Genomic DNA, 22,176 nt, shown 5'->3' on the forward strand with positions numbered 1-22,176 from the left:
CATTTTCTAATGTTGACTAGTGCTAATATCAGGAGAAATAATGGCAGAGCTGTTTGTATTCTGATAACCGTCCATATTTTCTTCACATTGAGCAAATCATCAATAAAAGTACACACATTCAACTGAAGAATGAATAATTGGATGTAATAGCAGGATGTGTCTGCAAAATTACAGTTTAAATCCAATGATGTTTAATTTAAGAAGTCTTCCTAGTGATAATTACTGAGTTTTAGAATAAATGAATACCATGCACAAAAAGTATTTCACAACAATTAATATTTGGTACAAATCAAACTACGTTAGTATTGTGCCTGTTTGTCGTTGTTGTTGTCATTGAACCTGAAACCAAGTGTTAATTCAATTCCAGGTCATTCTTACATACATGTCCAGGGTTGACAGTGATACTAATATGATAGTTTTTATTGATTTTAGATAAACCAGATTCAGATTTTTTTAAATTGGCAAACGGCAGGCTCAATATAAAAGATATTGTAATATCAGAATGCCAATGACTCATATCTCCAGGTTAGCTCGTCTCTTCCTAAAAATCATTTGGAATCGTTAAAAAAGGTAACCTACAGGAAAAATACTCTAGATATTGGCCTGCGGATATGTAAACATGCATTCAAATTGTCCATGTGGATGGTGTATCAATCAACAGTATATATGGCCCATGGCCTGATTGTAGGCCTTCATGGGCTTTGAAGGAATAGGATTTTGTTTCCATTTGTTACTTTACCTGGGATTAAGCAATTTTCTATGAGTTATTAGGTCACCAGTTGTTGATCTTGTATTGCTTTAGCATGTGCCACTGCAGTATACTGCTTGGGCTCGGCTTTTGTGATATCTATACATCTAGCGGACTGATTGGGCGGGTGAACGTAGGTTTTATGGGCTTCTTCCCACGTGCCTGTGAGAATATATAAAAAGGAAATGGATGGTCATGTGGCCAATGTGGGGGAAAAGCGCATTAAAGGCATGCTAATCATGTCAAGACCCAATGTTGGTCCCACCTATGCAGCAACCCAGGGTTGACATGCAAAGGCAGGCAGTATTTGTCCAAGACGAGACTTAAAACATGTGCACCGAACATCAGCTGAAGAGGCATCAGTGAAGCGAATTGACCTAATGAGAAGTAATGCATTAATTTAAAAAAATTAAGGGGAATTTCGTTTGTAATTTGCATGCATCTTGGAAGCCCTGCGCATTCATTGGTATTGTTACTACAAATTAGCATCAAATTTAAGTTAAAAGTACCCCAGTGTTTAATTTTTGCTATTTCTGGAATGTGGTAATTGTGTGCTGGCATCTACATTTTATTTTAGGAAATAGCGTGATCAATTTCCAAATTTGATGAAGTCTTATTTCTGTAAGTATTCTATGAAAAAATTAAGCATTTTTTGTAGGAATGCCACCGCATTCAGAGATATCAGCTTCCTACAGTTAACTATAAATCAGTAGTAATTAGCTTTCTAGGCACTAGCAGATTCATGCAGAGCATTTGATACCTTTTGTCAAGCTCTTAATGATAACAGTAGTTGTAGTATTTATCAGTGTAGGCAACCAACCGCTGAGGTCACTTGCACCATTAGAGTTGGATGGGAAAGGTGGAGAGAAACCCAGGGTTGGTATTAGCTTTATCTTAGTGAAAGGCACCAGGGGGGAAGTTTGTCTGTGGTTGTTTGGAACGAGACAACCACGCATTAACAAAAAAATACAATTATGGTTTTTCGGAATAAGGCAATGAGAAAAATAGACTCCTGCTGTAAAGCTACCCTGAACTCATGGTGAAAGGCAGAAGTTTCACCATTAGGTACTGGTGGCACGGGCCAAGTGGGTCAGCCCAGCATCGGCTGCCACAGCTGTGGGTCGGAGTGAAGTTCATGGTATTGACCGTAGTACTGCAATGTGGAAGGCAAGGGGAAACCACCACATTATTCTCCCTAGAATATGCAGTCTTGTATTCAAATACAGAAGAATGCAAAATTTCTACAAAACACAAGGTAACCTCAAGCGCAGTTGCATACCAGCATTTTAATCCCAGCTACGTTCGTATTTAAGGCCACTCTTATTTCATTCCTAAAGAGAATTACCTTCCAGCAAAAGTGAGGCATTCAGCAACTTAAATTGGGAGTTGCATGCATGAACATGATCCAGGAATATTCATTTACTGGTCCAATGGTGCAACAAAAAGGCATGGAGGATGCAGTTTCTTTTGGAAATGCCAACATTAATGCCTTAGTTGAATGGCTCAATAGTTTTAAAACTAGGCCTATCATAGTGTGCATGACGGCATGTCTCTGGAAAATCCAGTGTGGCAATTGTGAAGGAATGGAAAGGCATTGTCCAAAGTAGAATAAAAAAATCACCTTGACTATGATGAGTACTGTGAGGATGGAACAGAACTCTCTCTTTTCCAATCAATGCCACACAAAACATTATCATTGGTTGATAGTGGTATATTACAATACTGGAAGAAAAAACAAAGAAATATTTCCTCTCTAGGCGGAAGCAGCAGATGTCATTCTAGCTATCCAAGTCTGAAGCAACTAACATCTTTTTTGGAATATTCTAATGCTCTTAGTGTTCACTTGAACGACATTTAAATAGCTAATTGAGTTAATCCAGAGCTGAGAACTTAGTCAGAATTTTTCCACGTGGATTCATAGAAAACAAAAGGACATTTATTTTTGATTTTGGTCTGTATTTTACAGTAACTATGGCTTTTAAAACCAAAATGAAATGAAAATGATTCCTGACCCCCAGGAGATGTAAAACATGCTGTAAGGTGCCTTTTGTTTATCCTCACTGCTCCTACATAAGTAATTTGGCAAATTCTGGGTGATTTATTTTTTTATTTTTATTTATTCAGCATTAGTCCGAAAACAGCACATTTTGGCCTTTACATCAAACTATTAACAACGATAACAATGGTTACATTTACAAACACCCAAGCCCTAGATGGAGGGAAACTCACCCAGGCAGGAATCAAACCCGCGGCCCTTGGAATGGCAGACGTGGACGTTACCCCGCCTCCACCGGGGTCGGCGGAGATTCTGAAATTGTTCCATTTATCTTTCCCTAATAGATCCAATTATAATTTAATTACCTTACTGGAGTAGTTGAATACTTGTACTTTTTAATTTGTCAAAATGACTTTAATAATTCCTTATCTTTTTAGGAGGTGGAAACGGACCAGTTTCATAATTTCTTCTTGCCAGAGTTGAAAGCTGATGGCTATGATGGCATCTTTTCTCCAAAATCTCGTGCAAAAACAATGGCAGAGAATGAAAGGAAATATGTGGATGGTTGTGCAATATTCTATCGACGGGCAAAGTAAGCAAATGTTTTTTAATTTAATATACATTAGTGTGACCATCTTTAGTAGACATGCAGTATTGCAGCTAATACTTTCTAATTTCTTTTCACTTCAATCTCTTTCCTTTTAAAATTATTTTGAGAAGTTTTGACTTATTTAATGGTTATTATGCTTGAAATAAGATGAGCCAGCAGCGTTCTGTTTGGAAAATTAATTGTGACATTCGGTATTCTATCTCTCAATAAATGATTGTGTCCCCAAATGTGCTCAGCTTTTCTTAGTGAAAAATCTAAGGGAAAATACTTGCCCGTAAACTTCAGAGATGCATCTTGAAATGGATCGCAACTCTTGCAAATCTGCTTTCTAGTGGAAGTAAATAGATTGCGATGACATTCTGAAGCCTCCTTAGCCACTTCACTTTTTCTCAGTCAGAATTCTTTTGCTATGGAAATCTCAGGTGATTGTTATTTTATTTACAGCAATTTTGTGTACTGCAAGCTCAGTGTGAAAGTGTTTATTTCGTGAAGGATTTTTTATTCAGATTGGTATGGTATTGAAATGAATATCCAAATGAGATCTGTTAAATGATATTTATTAGTCTGGTCGTAGCATTATCACTTACTGAACTCTCCACCCCTCTTGATTGCATCATAGGGACTGGTCCATTGGGAAGACAGTTTTTTGAATCTCCTTAGTTTTATGTTTCATCATGTAACAGCCTTGTCTTGTACTTCAAATAGCTGCCGGGTTACTCTCTTGTCGTAATGGTCCTTAGTTTTTATAGAATGGCCTTCCTGAGTTCTTTGTTTTAGCTCTCTCATGTAATCATTGCATGTGTAAGTTTTATGTCTGAGGATTCGTTTTGCATGGACACTTCAGGGTTTTCTTTTTTTTCAAACCATCATCCCAAAAGAAGTCGAAGGAAATTCATGCAAAAATGTGGGCATTTTTATAATAGTTATAAGGATGTCAACCAGGAAACTATAAATAATAATTAATCCTTCATACAAGGTTTATATAAAAAGTATCTGGAAACATTTCTGAAATATGGATTTACTTCAGATATTGCTAAAATTCCTCAAATTGACACATTTGTCTAAGGATTTTCCACAACACAAAGGCTTTCTGGTAGGTGGATTCCAGGAGCTCCATAAGGGTATACATGCAGGCTTCATTGACGGCACTTAAGGGTCCCATGGTGGTGTCCATTGAGGGAGAATATCACTTTTGGTGATAGGAATTAGTCTGTTGGTGGCAAGTCAGGACTGTAAGGGGGTTGGGGAATCATCGCGATGCCATTGCAGAAGGTCTTCACGCGCAGACACTTGACTCTGCTCTTGGTCATCCATCCAAAGACCTTTGGGACGAGTTAAGCGGAGATCTTTTGCATCGCCAAATTTTCGGTGATAAAGGTGTGCACTATCATTGTTTGAATGGCAATATGATGTGTGATCATGCGCACACTTAACTGGCTGTCTGAATTCAGCACTTCACGCCCATATCAGGAAAAAACTGTCACCAATACTTTTTATCCAGACTTTGTATGTATGGAAAATATATTTTTTCCAGTGATCTAATTGTTACTCCTGTTATACTCGTGAGATTCTTTAGGGAAAAACAGCTTATTTGAACATTTTTGTCAATAGACGTGAGTTTTCATGCCAAGTGCAGAATTTCACCTGACTTGCAAGGTTGAAATGCTGTGGCAGGGACAGGCACAATTCCATGGGACTGCATGCGTATGTCAATGTATTGGATATCTCGTGCCCATTGGATGCCTTGTACGTAGGCTTGTTCTCTTTTGAGTACTCTTGTTGCTGTAAAATACTTTTTTTGCCCAAATCCTTGATGCTATGAATCTTAATAATATTTTATCTTTTGGACAAAGGTTTACAATGGAAAAGGAGTACCTCGTGGAGTTCAATCAGCTTGCAATGGCCCAGGCTGAGGGGTCAGATGATATGCTGAACCGTGTCATGCCAAAGGATAACATTGGTCTTGCTGCACTCCTTCATACAAATGATATTGCCTGGGAAAATGGTCAGTGTTTTGGATTATTTCTTCTTTTCAGTACTTTTGTAATCATAGATTGAGAACATCAGTGATGAGTAAAGAATATAGTAGAAAAATAAATATTGACTCCAAAATACCCACCCTGCATGCATTTAGATACAGCTGGTAAATTGGTGTCTTGTCAACTAATAATTTGCAATAAATATGTCAACTTTTCAAATGAAAACTATTATTTTAAACTTTAATGCTATAGAAAACAACACGTTTACAATTTGGTATTTCATAGATAAATGACATAACTTCAGTCTGTGTAAAACGAGATTCAGACTGCCTTTACCATTTGGCATCTTACCTTAAATTTTAAGTTTCTGTGTCCTTTTTCATGTTTACCTCTTTACACTTTTCCCTTGTGTATGCTCCTGAGGAGCCCAAAACATGCATGTTGACTGTTGCAATTATCAGTATCAGTAGTTGCGGTTATCTTAACTAGATTTAAGAGGGCGAGAGGTTGTAAAATTGAGCAATGAGTTTTCATGTCCCATTAATAGACTCATTTTGAAAAGACTGGGGGCATTAAATGCTGTCGTGCCTAATTTTTTCAAAGTAATGTTACTGTCTCAGTCAAATTGTGCCATTTTTGAAAGAATTTTAGCATTTTGGTTTTTCCCTTGCCACATTAGTTGTACAAAATCTACCAATGTAGCGAATTTATAAACATTGTATAACTAATCATATTCTATAGTCCTGGTGCCATTTTTAAAACAGACTCCAGTCAAATGCTTGTTTACTTTATTATCAACAGTGCTCGATGTTTTCTTCTTGTAGGACTTCCTGTAGATTCCTCAGGGCAAGTAGTGCCGCAGAGAATTCTAGTATGCACTGCCCATATACATTGGGATCCCGAATACTGTGATGTTAAACTTATTCAAACAATGATGTTATCCCATGAACTTCGAGTTATCTTGGATGAAATTGCTGGAAGTGAATCTCTCCTAGGCTATCGAATGTCAATGCAGCCTCATAAGCCAAGGCAAGATTCTGTGCATCTCTTGCTCTGTGGCGATTTTAACTCTTTGCCTGATTCAGGTAAGTTATTTGCATACTTTTTGCCGTTTAGTGTTTTCAATTCACATTTAAATTTATTACATATCCTTTTGGCATCATTTAAAATCGTGCATGAAGGAATCATTCACAACTTCGTTTTTTTCAGTGTGGTCATTGGAAAGTGGATAGGTATTTCTTGCAAAGAGTTAATTGAATGGGGATTACCAAATTCTAGGGTTTGCCCTCCTTATATTCACCGTTAGAAGGGAGAATATCTTGTGGTTAAGTCTCCTAATTCCACTGAAATGTAATGGAAATCATGTGCCGTCAACCCCTATATGTCGCAGCATATGTTGTAATATTCTTAAATGTTTTAGTAACCTCTATAAATTATACATGTAAATGTATTTTGCCTGTGGCTGGCGCCATCATGCAAATCAGAGAAGAGCAGCATCTGTGCGTTGCACCATTACAACTAAAATTACAAAACGAAACTATTTCCATTTTGCTGAAGTTAAGCTCTTATTTATTTTAATGAAAACTAGATTGATTAGTTATCTTAATGCATGGCAATAGATGAAATGAAAGCCATAATTCTACTGAATATGCCTTGCCCTTCTTATGTTCAAAGCTCCTTATGACTGACCATATTTGCCTCTGTACAGGGTGAACTATTTTCCCTCAAAATACGTCAAAAATATGGGATGCATCTTGTGGGGTAGTCCAAATTATTGCTTGAAATTTCTGTCTTAAACTCTTGGTTTATGTTATTATACAATTTTTAGTATTCTGTTGCTTTTTGTGAGAGAGTGATTTCGAATAAATTTTCTATTATTTTTCCCGTTCTGTACCAAAATAAGTTTTGTGATGTATTTATTCATTATACATTATATGTTTTGATTTCTCCAATGTGAATATGTGTGTGTTATTCGATTAGGTGAAAGCTGATGAAAACTGATGAAAACGTTCCATTCGGATGTGGAAACATGAATCCCATGCCATGTCTCGAAGCTCATTTCTATATGTGTTGATGGCAGCAATGCCAACAAGGTTAATTTCCACATTGGCATGAAACCTATTGCAATAGTATTATGCAAACCTATGAGACTGGTGGTCTCCACTTAATTCTGCTGATAGTGGTTCAAAATTGGAATGAGGGTGCAGCTATTGCCTGGTGAAATGGAAATTGAAAACTCTTCATATTTTTTGTAGGTGTTGTTGAATTCCTTACAACTGGACGGGTTTCAGCCGACCATCCAGATTTTAAGGAATTGCTGGGATACAAATCTTGCCTCAGGAAGATCTCACCCTGTGACCGGCCAAATGAGTACACCCATTCCTTCAAGCTAGCTTCTGCATACAGCTCAGATGTGATGGCGTTCACAAATTTCACGTATGTTGCAAGTCATGCATGGTGGGTGGGAGTAGAGTGTGAAGAGGCTGGAAGGAGCTCCTCTGCTCCAAAAAGTAGTCCATTCTTTTCACCTTTAAGCCCACTCTCCTTATTCCATAGAGTTTCATAGGTTTTTTTATATCTTGCCTTTAGAAATAGTTTTTCCTGTAAAGAAAGAATGGCATCAGTGATGGAGTGATGACAAGTCATTAGTGACGGTTTAAAAACACTTCCATGTTTACACTCTAAAAGGTGGTTGGCAGCCATCAAGGACAAATTGCCTTTTTCCGAGCATGAATTGTCATTTACCCTCATTCTAATTACCATACGCATTTGAACAGTATATCATGTGGACCATGTGTTACAATTGAAAGCAAGCATCATATTTCCATTCAAAGATTCACACTTATTTTGTGAGTTAAAGCGTATCTTTGACGCGGTGAAAGAATTATTATAGGAAAAATCAAACATTTATTATAGCCATTGCATTCAGTCATGTATGTTATATTATTTCATTCACTATTAAAATTGAAGTATGACTTCAGTTAGTTTATAAGGTAATGTGGCATTGCATGGAGAGGTGAATGTTTGTGGATGTGGTAATGATACAGAATTCCATGATTGGATCATACAAATGATCACAAACAGATTTTAGTTTCTTGTGTACTTTAATGTAATGGACATTAAAAGGAAATCTGCTCAAAGTGAAAATATGGCACAGCTGTAAATATTGGAATGATCATGTGTGATGAATATTGTTTCCTCAAGTCAGTGAAAACTGCTCAATGCTGATAAGAAACATTATGTATAACATTTCATGCTTGAATATACTGTATTTGCATCTGTAAAAGTCATAAAAGGCTCTTGTCAGAACTCTTTTCCTTTAACTATTTTCTTTGGATAATTAATTGGTCATTCCAAATGACTTCAGCCTGAACCCCTCGTGTTTATAAATAACTCTTGTATGACTGTGTGTTAAAGGAGTTAGTTCATGTAATTGTAATGAATCTAGTAGCATCTGTATAAAAATATCTTAAATTAGTTAGCATAAACATCCCAAGTTCATTGTTTTAGCTGGTGTAGGAGAAGCATGTTGCTGACTCTGGAAACATTACATGGTCTAATGTGTTTCTGGCTATGCCAGGTATCACAGGTGCTTAATACAATATGAATCATTGTCCTAAATACAGTTATTAAATGGCCTCCCAAGTGCTCAACTTAATTAATTTAGTACTTAATCATTGCACTGTGACTGTGGATAATATCTCTGTATTTTTCCCCGTGTAGCTATGACTTCAAAGGAATAATTGATTACATCTTCTACCCTCGGATGACCATGACTCCCTTGGGACTCCTCGGCCCACTCGCACACGACTGGTTCCGGGACAACAAAGTGGTGGGCTGCCCACACCCACATGTTCCCTCTGGTAGGATGACCTCATGATATCCTTTTGTGCCGTTTTCTTGTGAATAGATTTCAATGCAATATTTTGGCTGAATACCTTACATAAAGCTATTTAATTTAACATTTTGCAAAAAATTTACTTCAAATTTTGTTGCCATATAAAATGGAATTATAAATCCAAAAGCATATTAATTTTAATTCCTATCATTTTACCAATCTGTATGTTTAAAATACTTACATAATTCTAACTATCAAATTTGAAATTGGCAATGGATTATCAGTACCTGAATGTCTCCATAGTTGGGTAAAATGTATTGAATAACTACTGCCAAATTTTTCTAAGTGCAGTCGAAGCTCCCATTAAATTCCAGGGTCCCATTTTTTATGTTCATCAGTGTTGAGTGTGTCGTACAGAGGAATGCTTAAATGATAAAAGTCTCATTGAAGGGTTTATTGGTAATTTTTGGTTTTTCCATGTGGTTCTCAATATTCCCCAATGGAATTATTACATTTTTGACACCATGGGGCTTTAAGATTGTACAGGAACCGGCGCTTAAATCCAGGCAAATTTTAATTTGAATTTCCTGCCATATCGTAGTTCCACTGGAGGTTGTGATTGGCGTTCTTGAAAGCTATAGGCATCTAGTAAACAGTAATAACTTCAACATGGCCATGATGTTACGTACAAGTGCAGAGTATGATCGAACAGCCACCATTTCAAAAGTGTTCGCTCTGGTTGTTATATTTCGAAATATTTTGATTCTTCTGCTACAACAGAATAACTGTTTATGATATTGTGGATAAGTATAATGCCTGGGGAAGGTTTCGCTGACCTGGCGAGGAAATCTCATTCGAGGGAAGGCGTGCTTGTCCGGATTTAAGTGCCGCACCCTGTACATTTGGAAGATGGTATATCGTAGCCTTTAAATGGTTCAAATGATGACTCATGGAATCAAGCATTTGTGCCACTGTGTTGTCTATGCTTTGGGGAAATGTATTTTTTATTTCTCCGTAAAAGCCTTGCTCTGGGTGAAATTCTGTGGTCGTGTGTTAAACTTCCTGTAAACAGACCTGCATTCTGATGAAGTATGGAGAGATAGGTTTAGTATACTTTTTTACTGCACGTAAGCACCAGGTAATGGCATGCAGATAAGAACATTTGAAAAAGATCTGGAAAATGATGAACACTGCACCAAAACTAACGATTCAAAAATGTGATCCGATCCAAATCTTGAATCCTTGAAAATAATATTTCTATGACCTGTTACATGAAAAAATAACTGAAAATTGCTCAGTCTTCATCATTTCGTATAATGGATTTGTTAATTATAATTAGTTCATTTTTTTAACATCTTTTTTTTTAATTTCACAATAAGATTACCAAAATTTAGGTTTTTTCACAATTTTGAAGGCAGTAGCATGCAAAAGGTTTAATTTACTGAATAAGTTATTTAATTTATAAGTTAAATGAGGCTGAAGTAATATGGGTTGTATTTAACTTTTTTTGCACCAGGAATAGATATTTGGCCACTTAGAAAAGGATAATGTTATTAAATTCTGCTTGTGATTTTCATAGCATAAGAGTTAATATAGATAACAAAGGATTATGTCAGTTTGAAGACATCATGGTGGCATGATAGGTTATATTTAATTGATAGAATTAACTTTGAAACACAATCTTGCGATCGGTTGACTAATACCTTTTCCGCACGGTCTCAACCTTCTTTAAGAATTTTTTGTTGAAGTGAGGCTCCAGAATCATTGCAACAGCACATTTCTTTCAATGTCAGCTAATTCAAAGTCTATTTCAATAAATGTAAGCATTCTTCACCGCCTCCTATCTGGAACATAGAAATGCTGGTTCCTCCACGAGTCTTAAAATTCCATTTTTCATTGGAATCAATGTTGTTGGTACTGTTACAGTAGAAGATTGCTATGTGATGGTAGCCTCATAAAGGCTTAATGACATCATTGACTTTGGTAAGTCCAATCGGCAAAGCCGCTGGTCAGATTGGAAGCTGGTTTCCATTCCAGGGTGCATGTAATCATGAGGTATGTTTAATTCCACTTTGCAGGTTCATCTTGTAAACCTTTTAACTCCAAATTTGACTTGATGATGCTTTAAGGCTTTGGCAGAACGTGTAGCCCCCCTCCCCATATTTACAGCACGTAGCTGTCAAATGATGACATTTTAAACCTTTCAGTATATGTAGCAGTTTTAGCAACAGTGTGCAATTGATGAGCAATGCATGGCAAATGTTCAAACTTTGGCAGGTTTAATGCAGCAATCACAGTGCGAGAGTTATCCCTAATAACATAAATTAATTAATCCTCAGTTTCCCGTTCATTCGTAATTTCTGTGAGAAGCCTTGCAAAATATAACTCGAGTTTAAAATTCCCTTTGATGTGCCTCGAAACAAATTGCCATGTTGCTGCGCTATTCCCTTAGTTTCAATTGTTTCAAAAACTGTGGAAGATTTGATTTTGATTATAACAGTGATAACGAACTTTTTGTTGTTCTGTCCTTCCTAGTAGTTCTGCCTCATTCAAGCTTAATAAATATTTTAGAAATCTTGAGAGGGCAAAACGGAAAATTTGTCAGTGCAAAAGAGCAAAGCTAATCTTTTCCAATCATTTTGGGGAAACCACCGAGTGTTTTCAAATTTGTATGCATGTACATTGCTATTTGTTTTAAGCATTTACACATTAAATGTTTTATGTAGTTATTTTCCTTGCATATTTGTAAATGTTCAATTTATTTCCCCATTTTAATACTTTCTTTGGTCTTGCTCTTTATGATGGTCCCTGGAAAATCAATTGAATTTAAGTTTTCGCTGCAATTTAGTATGCTAATGGATCCAATTGCCTAAGTCTTCTTTATACTTTTCTGCATCATTTTTTTTTTCATTTCGTCGTGAGCGTATGTTTTGGTGGTATTAATGAAGTGAGAATTGTCGAGATAGTAAGCATATGGTTTCTTTCTTTCAGATCATTTCCCACTGTTGGTGGAGCTTGAGATGACTGCCTCAATTTTGCCAAATATGAATGGGCTTATAGTCCGCAGATAGCAGTCTGTCTGATCTAAGGTCATCATGTTCTGTCAGTAAAGGGTGACGGAATGCAGTCAGTCTGCATGACTTTAATTTCAACATTCATGCCCTGTAAGGGGTACCACTGAGCATTTTGACCCATAGCGGTATTTCTGGTGAGCTCACATCTTTATGCCATCAAAGAAGTTTGGTTCTAAGAAGATAATATTCCTTTGTGAAATTGTATGTACTGTAATTGTTTGGTGTTGTAGAAGATCTGAAAAGTTTTTTTGTGAAAGTGCATTTGGTGGTTGCATTTGATAAAGAATCAGAAGTGGCCGGAAATGATCTCAGACTGAATAATGGCAGTATTCTTGAACAGCTTGCATTTAAAAAAAAAAAAGAAATATTTTTCTAAAACCCAAATGGTAAATATTCCAAAATCATTTTCCAATGATTTTTTGGCCGCTATCTCTTCATAATGATGAATGAGTGTGTTTCTGTGTGTGTTTGGACTTGTGTGTGTTCTTGCATTGAATGAGAAAGGTCTTGGCAATAGTAGTTTGGTAATGTGCAATTTTATTTTTTGCTGTTAAATTGAAAGTTTTCATTGTGACAGGGAAAGGTGAATTGAAGGACCTATTTTTCCCTTACATTTTTTTTGCTATGATTATCTCCTATGATGCATGTGAGTTTTCTTCTTTTGTTCATGGTAGTTCTCAATCAGGTCTGACCTTATTACAAATTTAAGGTATGTTTTCCTTGAATTTGTACTAAGGCACTTGCAATTTTTTTCCCCCAATTAGTTTTCACTTGTTGAATTTAGGCGTTTGTCGTAACTCGTGACACTCCAGCCAACTAAGGTGTTATTTTTCAAATCTCAATCTATGCAAGTTAAAATCACAAACCTAATTTTGTTACTTAAAATTGATAATGACTAGATGTTTCTATGGGAGCATATGGAGATGGGGAAGTATATTACTGTTATAATTGAATTAATGTCATTTTAAAATTCATTTAGCTTTAACTCATTATGTCTCTATGGAATATCCATGGCTAGCTATTATTGGAAGTGCAGGTCAGTTCAATAATTTAAGACTGGCTCGTTGCAGATTTGTCTCAAGTTTCGAGTCTTGTCTAATTTTTTATTCATCCAAGTGAAGACTTTTGTGTTCTGGGAGTTAGATGTATTCTCATTATTTCCTAAATACTCTAATTACACTAACAAAAGCTCAGTGTAATCATTTTTAGTAATGGATTTTAATTTTTAGGTGTTCAAATTTTTTTAAGTAATTTTTGTTTTCATAAACAATTGTGTATTGGGATTCATGGAAGGATGGTGTGTGTAAGAGGAGGAGGGTGGTAATTCCAGGAGGCACTCCCCCTTGTCTCCCCCTCTCGTCCCCACCTCTTCTCCCCTGCCCTCTCATGGCACGGTGGGAGGGGCAGGCGATGGAACCAACCCCCTAGTGTGTGCTCCTGATCATTAATCTTCCCCTTACATTCCAATGACTATAGCGATATCGAGTTGCCAGTGCTCCTTTTTTTATCCTCTAAATTGCTTGAAAGGGTCATTGTAATCCCGAGGGTAGAGAATTGGGCCACTGACTGGAGGGCCTGGGTTTGATTCCCGGGCATCTCTCAGGACACCCTAGGCTTCATCCAAGCAGTGTCATTTTTCAGATTCTAGATCTTCCTGGAAAACCTCGGGTGGAACAGATCAAAGGAATGAACCAACCCCCCTTATCAGCCTGTCGATGCATGAATTTCACCCACCATGCAAGGCTTAGTATTGTTGGTGAGCTGTAGCCTCACGTATTAAACCAACCTTCAGGTTGATAAGTGTGGTTGATGGTTAATTGCTTGTCAGCACACGAATTCTTACATGCCGAATGGGGAGCTGTTGAGGCCCCTGCGCTTAACAGGGAAAGGATGGAGTGTCAAGATTGAAATCCAATCCCATTGTTGTAACTTGGATACCCATCGATACAGTAAGTCCTCAATTCACATCATCCCCATTTGTGTTCGTTTTGATGTAAAATTTATGCTGTGACATCAGTTTTTTTTCTGTAATTCCAACATTTCAAATAGAATATTTTTTCTGAAAGTGAAAAATAAATCTTATTTTTCAAGTTATTCTCTCTAGTTGTTTTGAAGTCATGTTCTCTTTATATTCTTTGGGTCAAATACGGCTTAGCCCTGCTGCTGGCCCGCCCACTTCCCTATTCTGCTGAGATTCAATTTGTGACGAGGATGGTACTCTCTCTTTGCTTGTGACTGCTGATGCATGCAAGCATCAACTTCTTATTTCAGCCAGTTACAGAGTTTCTAGTTGAGTGGTAGAAGCACTTTAAGTTATGTAGTATCACCCAGAGAGAGAGGAAATTATATTTGAGCCAACACAACGAAACCCACTCCCCTTCCTATCATGCGGCAGAGAAGAGATCTGTGCATGCAATAGGAACACAATATCAGAATTGTCTTTTACTCATGATTTTTCATATGTGGTCATCAATCTGAAGTGAAATCATTTGTTGACACTTTCACTGAAATGTTAATTATTGTTCATTTTTTTCTATATTTATGAAGAAATGGTGATATTCCTCATTTTGGCTGTACAATTATTTTTTTCACAAGAGTTCTAAAAATTATGAAAGTTTATAATTCAAATTTTACTTGTGTGTACCTAATGTATTGTCAAGTTAGATATTTCAGACAGATATAAGTGAGAGTTTTACTTAGTACATTGAATTTATGGACTCCAAATTGATATAATCCTCGAATTGGTGTATTTTCTGTGGCCTGGATTGCTCTGAGCAAGAACTAAGGCAATCAAAACCTCAAATTTACATTTGTAAAACCTGACGGAAATCACAAGTCGATTTTTATTGTATTTGTCCGAGGTTCCATTCATAGTTGTACCTTTTATGTTTAATTAAATATATTGGTTCATTAAAGTTAGTTTAGCTAATAATTTAGTTGTTATGGTTAATATTAACCAATATTTCAAATGATCATCAGATTAGTTAAAAGCCAGCCTGGTAATCTGAACTGTTTGAAATGTTATGCTTTTTTTTCTCATTAGGATTATATTTAAAAACCCTTTAAAAGTAACACGATAGGTGTTGATTGGCCTTAGGCAGGTTGAGGGTGGGGGGCCTTTGACAGGAGCCCTGGTCACTTAGACCTCATGGTCCATTTTGCCAGCCCACGTTTCACCTGGCTGCCAACAGAGACCGGAGTGCTCTGGTGGAGGCGTGAGAGGCCACCCCTCTCCAACTCCATTTGCACACTGCTCCTTGACCAGGAACCATTACTCAAACAATGTGACTAGGCCCTGGCCCATTGGCTGACATTAGTTACATGTTATATCTTTTTATTTTTGATTATTTTTGCTTCAAAAACGTTTTAAAGGTAATAAAAAGATTGACACAGTCAAGCAGAAACTGGAGATGCTATTACAAGTATACACATAAATACACATCCTTATAGTACATGTGAAGAATTCTTATGTGGAAAATCATACTCAAAACTATTCATTGTTTGTTCTTTTTCATTTGCACTTTTGAAATACTTTTTTCCAGTCTCATTATTGCATGAGCCTCGATGTTTGCATATTTATCCCCTGGTCTCCTCAAAGTCACAAATGTGAGGTTTTACTCTAAGAGCAAGTTAAAATTTGAAAATTTTCTCATAAATTGTTAACATATAAGGTGAGCCTTTTGTCAAATTCTTAAATTGCTGTTAAAATTGATTATTATTATTATTGAAAAGAGTGACTACCTACCTTTCAATCTCTTGTGATTAAAAATTTTGGTAATCCCAGCTATGATTCAAATGCCTACACCAGGCCAATAAAATATCTTACTAAAAACAACTGATCCTCATTTGCTGTTCGTGTCTAGAGTTGGTTAATGTCAGTCAATTTTAATGTCACCGTACATGATTGTTTCGAGATAATGTGTCAGTAATAAGCAATATGGGCATTGTTCTCAAACCAGCTGAACAAGCTGTTTACCAGCAAAGGGAACATTATTTTCTGTCACTTCCCTTTCCCATGTGGAGGCCTGTGAACTCATTTGTCCACTTGAGCAATCATTATTTTTTTCGTCTGAATGAATGCTCTTCTGGCAGCTCTGTTCAGTGCAGGCATTAGTGCTACACTACTTTGTGAACACAATGGAACAAATGCAATCTCATTTGATCCAAGAATCAATCCAAGGCTAAGACATTCTGGTGTTGAGTGATGGTTGAAAGGAGAAGTTAGGGAAGGACCAGTTAGGGGAGGGTAAAATGACATCATACAAGCAAATGGCAGATCTCTTCCCATTCAAATGCACAGTTCATCATCTAGAGGTGACCCCATGATGAGGATCGGCTCGCCTTCTGCATGTAGGTCCTCTAGTATGCCACCAAAATCCATTTCTTGAATTGAAGCCGATTAGACAGTGCAGCCATTCATTTGCTGGTTTCATTTGATGCACCTCTGTTTTCAGATTGATGGCCAAATCTTTGCACCAAATCAAATCCAGAAGCAATCATTAGGTGTGGAACAACGATGAATATTTCTTGAAGGAAAATTGTTGACTTCCATGCTTACACTTAATAAAAAATAATGAACAAAAACTATCATGGCTAAGAACAAATCCAATTGTTAATTATATAAGTTGGGAAGACTGACTATTTTTATGTGACCTGTGATCGTCCAATGGGCTGTTGGTCCCACTGGGAGGCATTCTTTCTCCTGCTATTATGCTCCCCCCTCACTTCCACACTCACTTCACTGCTTGCAGTTAACAACGGTCCGTAGAAAACTTTTTCCCACAGCACTTGAAGTAATAGACTCATAACTTTTTGACAAACAATTGCACTATGATGAGCCTTCTTTAGCATTACCCTGTATTTATGCAGCCAACAGCAGTGACTATGAACATTGCTTTAACCTGAATTTGAGCTGAATTATCATATTTCTCAGCCAATAAGCACTTTTCTCTCTCCAAACTGTGCTCTAAAATAAGTGGGCATCTTATGGGCCCGGGTATATGGGTATAAGTTCAACATTTAAGAGAGAGCCGATTAGCTGGAAAAATACTTGCTATTAAGTATTTTTCCGACAACAGGCATAGAATATGGTTGCCTTGATTATAAAGTTCAATAATATCACTATTTTGAGCCAGTAGTATATAACAGTGTCTTAATATTTCATTGAAAGCACTTTCTAAAAAAATTCCTGAATAAATCTTAATTTTATACAGTGTAGCGTGTTTAGTTTCATCAAACATGTGGTGCTACAGCAAAAGTTAATATGCGTTGCGCTAATGGGGATGTATCGCCTCTGCTGATGCATGCGTGCATTGTATCTCTCCCGATAAACTTGGAATCTACGGGAATTCAACCTTAAGTAGTATGAGAGTGTCGTAAATGCTTAGAAAATGGTTGCAAACAATTAAATAGAAAATGGTTTAATACAAATTTGGATAATATCAAAATAATAATGGAAACTAAGATTCGCATAAAAAGTTCAAATTATAATGACCTCATCGGATCTGAAGATTGTCATACAGTATTGCATTTGAACTTGAATTATTAAATTATGCTTCAGAACACAAACAAGGCAGCTGAAATGCATTAAGACCCAGCAATGTACAATTTCTGGGATTTTACGACATACAAATGTTAGCCCATGTGTAGCTGCTTATTATTTAAATGTAGTAATTCAATTTTCTTCATTTTAAGAGTGGGAATCAAAATACTTCCATCCTTTTCTATCGGATCCAAGAATATTTGTAAATTCTAACGGGAAAAATCAAGGTGCACCTTATGTTTGTGCGTCTTATGGGCTTGGAAATTTGGTATATTTCCTTCAGAACTAATTAATCATTGATCCCTGATGAGGGAAGAGGAAGTGGGTAGTATAAGGTATTTCTCGATGAAAAATATGAACATGAGAACAACTAGAAGACAGGCAGTGCCAAATTTTGGTTAAGATATTATTTGGAAAAACACCGATTGAATTGTCATGGTATAAGCAGTGGGTAAAGAGGTAGCGGCTGGGTGCACCAAATGTTTTGGGGTTGAGTAGGCTTATGGCTGTGATTAGTTGGCTCTGTTGGAGGGGAGGGGTTGTAGTATGAACGATTAGGTTCTGGGATCTCAGACAGTCTGGCTCACACTTACCACCACATACCATTGTCCATCCAAGCGAGGAGTCTACCCCTACTCTCTGATCCGTTGTCATGTTTCGAGAGAGAGGAAGAGGGGTCAGCATATCATGGGGACTAGTGAGCCATGTGCTAATGATTTCACTTGGCCTCGGAGAGAAGTCCAAACTAGCTGGGCTATTTATTCCAATCAAAAAATAAATCTGTATGTTTGGTGCAGTAATCACTAGGCTTTCCAATCAATAATTAAAAGTCACTGAATGCCATCATAGTTGTGTAAGGCAAGTAAATATTTGGTATGAATTATGCTCCTGGCAATATTTTATGTGTATAAAATTTTGTTTGTATTTGATTCTTCTGCATTATGCAAGAAATGACTGGAATAAATTTGAATTAAGTGAAATTTCTTTGGAGATGGCATGAAATAAACAATGAGAGGAGTGAGTGAAGAGTACAAAACTAAACAATTTAAAGCACCAGAGACCTCTTTTTAGAATAATAATGGAATGTTGACAATAATACCATTGAAATCCAATATTCCCAGATTATCCAACATTTTCAACTGTCCGCAATTACAATGGGTAATCGGCGTTGTACTTCACTAATGATACCACCCAGCATCACTACTATTCTTACACTGACATGCAACTATTGCACAAAAATGCAGTGCAAATGGCAATTGCCAACCCACGTATTTTTAATTTTCACCACTTTTTATCATTTCAGTAAATTCATTTAAGATATTTGTTCTGTATTATTACAAGAAATATAGAATTTAGTGCCTTTGATGGAAATGCATGCATATGAGTTTTCAAAAAAATCCTTGCTCTGACATAACTATCCAAACTTTTTTGTTATAGATCCATTTAACTTGGGGACTTACTGTACTTATTATCACAACTGAAAGGATTGAAAGTACTCACAAAAGAAGCCCTATAACTGCCCTTCCTGTATACAATTTTACTACCTGCCATCATTGTTTTCCTTTTTATCAAATATAATAACTAAAATCTCTTTATGTAAACATGCATTTTCCTATTTGGCATGATTCAATCTCAGGATTTTTTCACTGTTTGAATTAAATCAAATTCTGTTGAATATTTAGCTCTTTTTCATTAGCCTAGTTTGGTAACTCCATAATTAGAGTAATTTGGTTAGATAGCCCCCCACTTGTGGATGCCAAGTGATTTTATTTTGAAGGGTGTTTGTAAATGTCGGGGGCCAATCAGGATGATTTGCTTCACCATTGGCGATTGAAGGGAGGGCAACTTTGTGATCTGCTTGAACATATGCTCTTTGTAACCCACTTGTGGCCTGTTTATAAGTACAATTTCACTTGAAACTTAATTGCATATTGACCTCGCCACTTTAAGATTTTCATGAGAAAAATAGGCCTAGCAATGCCCTCTGTTTGTCCTCAATGCAAAAAATAGATTTATTCTAGTTGTTGGTGAATATTGTGAGGTGGTTTACAATGCTACTGGCTAAGCATGTAATACCTCTACATAGAAGCATGTTTTTAGTTTTAAATTTCTCAAGATGCCTACAGAAGCCCTTAACAAATGATAAATTCACTGCAGCATGGCATGAAACTAATGACTTAATGTATTGCAAATGTAAAGTTTCTGTTAATTTAAGCAGCACCTAATCCTTATGTATTTTGTCCATTAATTTGACTATTTTTTTCGGACAAGTAATTTTCAATTGGCATTTAGACTTAATAATCACTATAGACTCCAGTTAATATGACATTTTGTTTATATAATTGTTTATGAATCCTTAATGGCATCCATATCATGTTGGCTCTTAAAGATTTGCCTTGTTATCTTTCAAAGGTAGCAAGTGAATTGACATTTTTAACTAATTTATTAAATACTTCAGCATTTTCTCATTTAGTAGGATCAGAATAATAAGGGTTAAATTAGGCATATTTTTTTATCTTTTTGATTACTGTGAAAAGTTATGCCCAACGTAAAAACTTAACGATCAAGCTGTAAATATCATTTTCTGACTGCAAAATAATAGCCTGTTAGAAAATGTGCCCAAGGTAATGGTTGTTTGTGTGGGTCTCTGGTGTTTGTACATTATATGGTTATTAATATTTAATTGTGCCAGGGGACTGTGTATTCTTCAATGCATTTAGTACTCTTCTGTCTGCCTTTAAAAATGTCACGAGCATCAAGTTTTGGTGTTATTTAATAATGATATCATAATTAATGTTCTGAAGCTGCTCAATTATAACCTTTGTATCTACTTACTTCACTTTGTTTACTTGCTATCTCATCCCCTTCCCTTTTGGGATCTTCCATTAATATTGTGAAGAGCTATTTGCAGATTATGAATGAGCAGATATTATCAATCATATAATACCTTGAGAGGAAATTTTATCAATTGCATTGGACAGCTCATGTACAGTCACTGATGATGGAAACAGATTTTTATCATGTTAATCCATCATGTATGGTTGTGCCTGGAGATGCACCAAATATAGATTTTGACTGATGACAGAATTGCTAGCTTTAAAAGTTTAATGTGTAATTTTGGAAGTAATTGTTAAAAATAATTAATCACCACAACTTTTACTTTCATTTATTTGAAAAAAATCATGAAAAGGTAGGTAGGTCTTTCCTTGTTGGTAGGGTACTAAGTTCCAAAACAAAATAAGTTATTTTGATTCGTAGAAATGCTTACAAAAATGGGTATGGTTGACAGAATAAATTTTTTTGATCCCTTATAGTTATAAATAACGCCCTTCACTTTCTCTGAACAGTCACCTACCATACTCACAGACATTTTTCGTATGAATTGGTGGAAATGTGCCTATAATGAAATTTTTAGATATAACATGGTCCTGTGACCCACAAATATAGTTTGCATGAAACTCATTCAAGATCTTGCCTATATGAACTTAAGTGTGCAATCCCCGACGTCATCTCTATTTGCCATGATTTGGCTATGTTCATCATGGGAGCTGTGGAGAAAAATAGTTGATGAGGGAGAAACTGAATGCATTTCTGTAAAACCATATGCCTAGCATCATGATTTATAGTTTTCACAGCTATTTACATTTTTCCTCAACACACTAGTTTCTAGAGTTTTGCCAATCAGACAATACTCTGAATTTGGTAGGTATACTTAATCCATGTGGATTTTGGCCTTCATAGTGGATTGGATAAACCTAGAGAAAAGGTGATAACATTTGCCAGGGGTTGAAAGGAAGCACAGGCAAAGAGGATGGGTCCAATGGGGATAATGGAAAGAATTTGAGGGTGTAAATAAGTAAAATAATTGGTGCTTACATTGTTGTGTTCCCTTTTGAACTTCAAATCCCTATACACAAAAACAGCCCATCTAGTGGCTTGTGTCATTAGAAGACTGCAGGCGTCCGAAATATTTGTGCGAACCTTAACTTAGGCCTCTCTTTTCCCCTCTTACCAGCAGGAAATGGCATAGCCATGCACATTTCAGAGGTATATTTGCCACAGGGTAGAAATGAAGAGTGAGAGAATGCTTCTTCAACACACCGATATGACATACAAAATACATAGTCATGACAGGACTGATGCTTTCTACACTCTGGATATCACTTCAGTCCTATCAAGGGGTGACAGTGAAAGAGGGAATATTGGGTGTAAAGAGTATATTGTGAATAATTGCTGATAATAACATTTTTGCATCTAGCACACAAAAGTACAGGTGCTTCTTAAAATGCCATAATCTGAGTACCTTTACATCCCAGTTAATGTAGATGGTGAATTTTTCCTTGCATTGATGACTGCAGTGTTCCATGTTGTATTTGATTTTAAAAGGCT

The 22,176-nt window shown here is 36.4% G+C and overlaps 1 protein-coding gene across 1 annotated transcript in view; it reads left to right on the forward strand.

Moving 5' to 3' along the window:
- The window catches only part of twin (CCR4-NOT transcription complex subunit 6-like twin), a 58,951-nt gene extending 43,807 nt beyond the window's left edge, over nucleotides 1-15,144 (forward strand). Inside the window, exons 7-12 of the mRNA XM_071584004.1 lie at nucleotides 3,182-3,336; nucleotides 5,208-5,359; nucleotides 6,158-6,418; nucleotides 7,589-7,769; nucleotides 9,057-9,196; nucleotides 12,163-15,144. Coding sequence (XP_071440105.1) covers nucleotides 3,182-3,336; nucleotides 5,208-5,359; nucleotides 6,158-6,418; nucleotides 7,589-7,769; nucleotides 9,057-9,196; nucleotides 12,163-12,242 — 969 coding nt within the window. The 3' untranslated portion in view covers nucleotides 12,243-15,144. The remainder of the gene's footprint in view (nucleotides 1-3,181; nucleotides 3,337-5,207; nucleotides 5,360-6,157; nucleotides 6,419-7,588; nucleotides 7,770-9,056; nucleotides 9,197-12,162) is intronic.
- Nucleotides 15,145-22,176: the final 7,032 nt, after the last annotated feature.

This window comes from Hetaerina americana, unplaced genomic scaffold, assembly GCF_022747635.1.
Source record: "Hetaerina americana unplaced genomic scaffold, ioHetAmer1.1.p SCAF_16, whole genome shotgun sequence".
Classification (NCBI taxonomy): domain Eukaryota; kingdom Metazoa; phylum Arthropoda; class Insecta; order Odonata; family Calopterygidae; genus Hetaerina; species Hetaerina americana.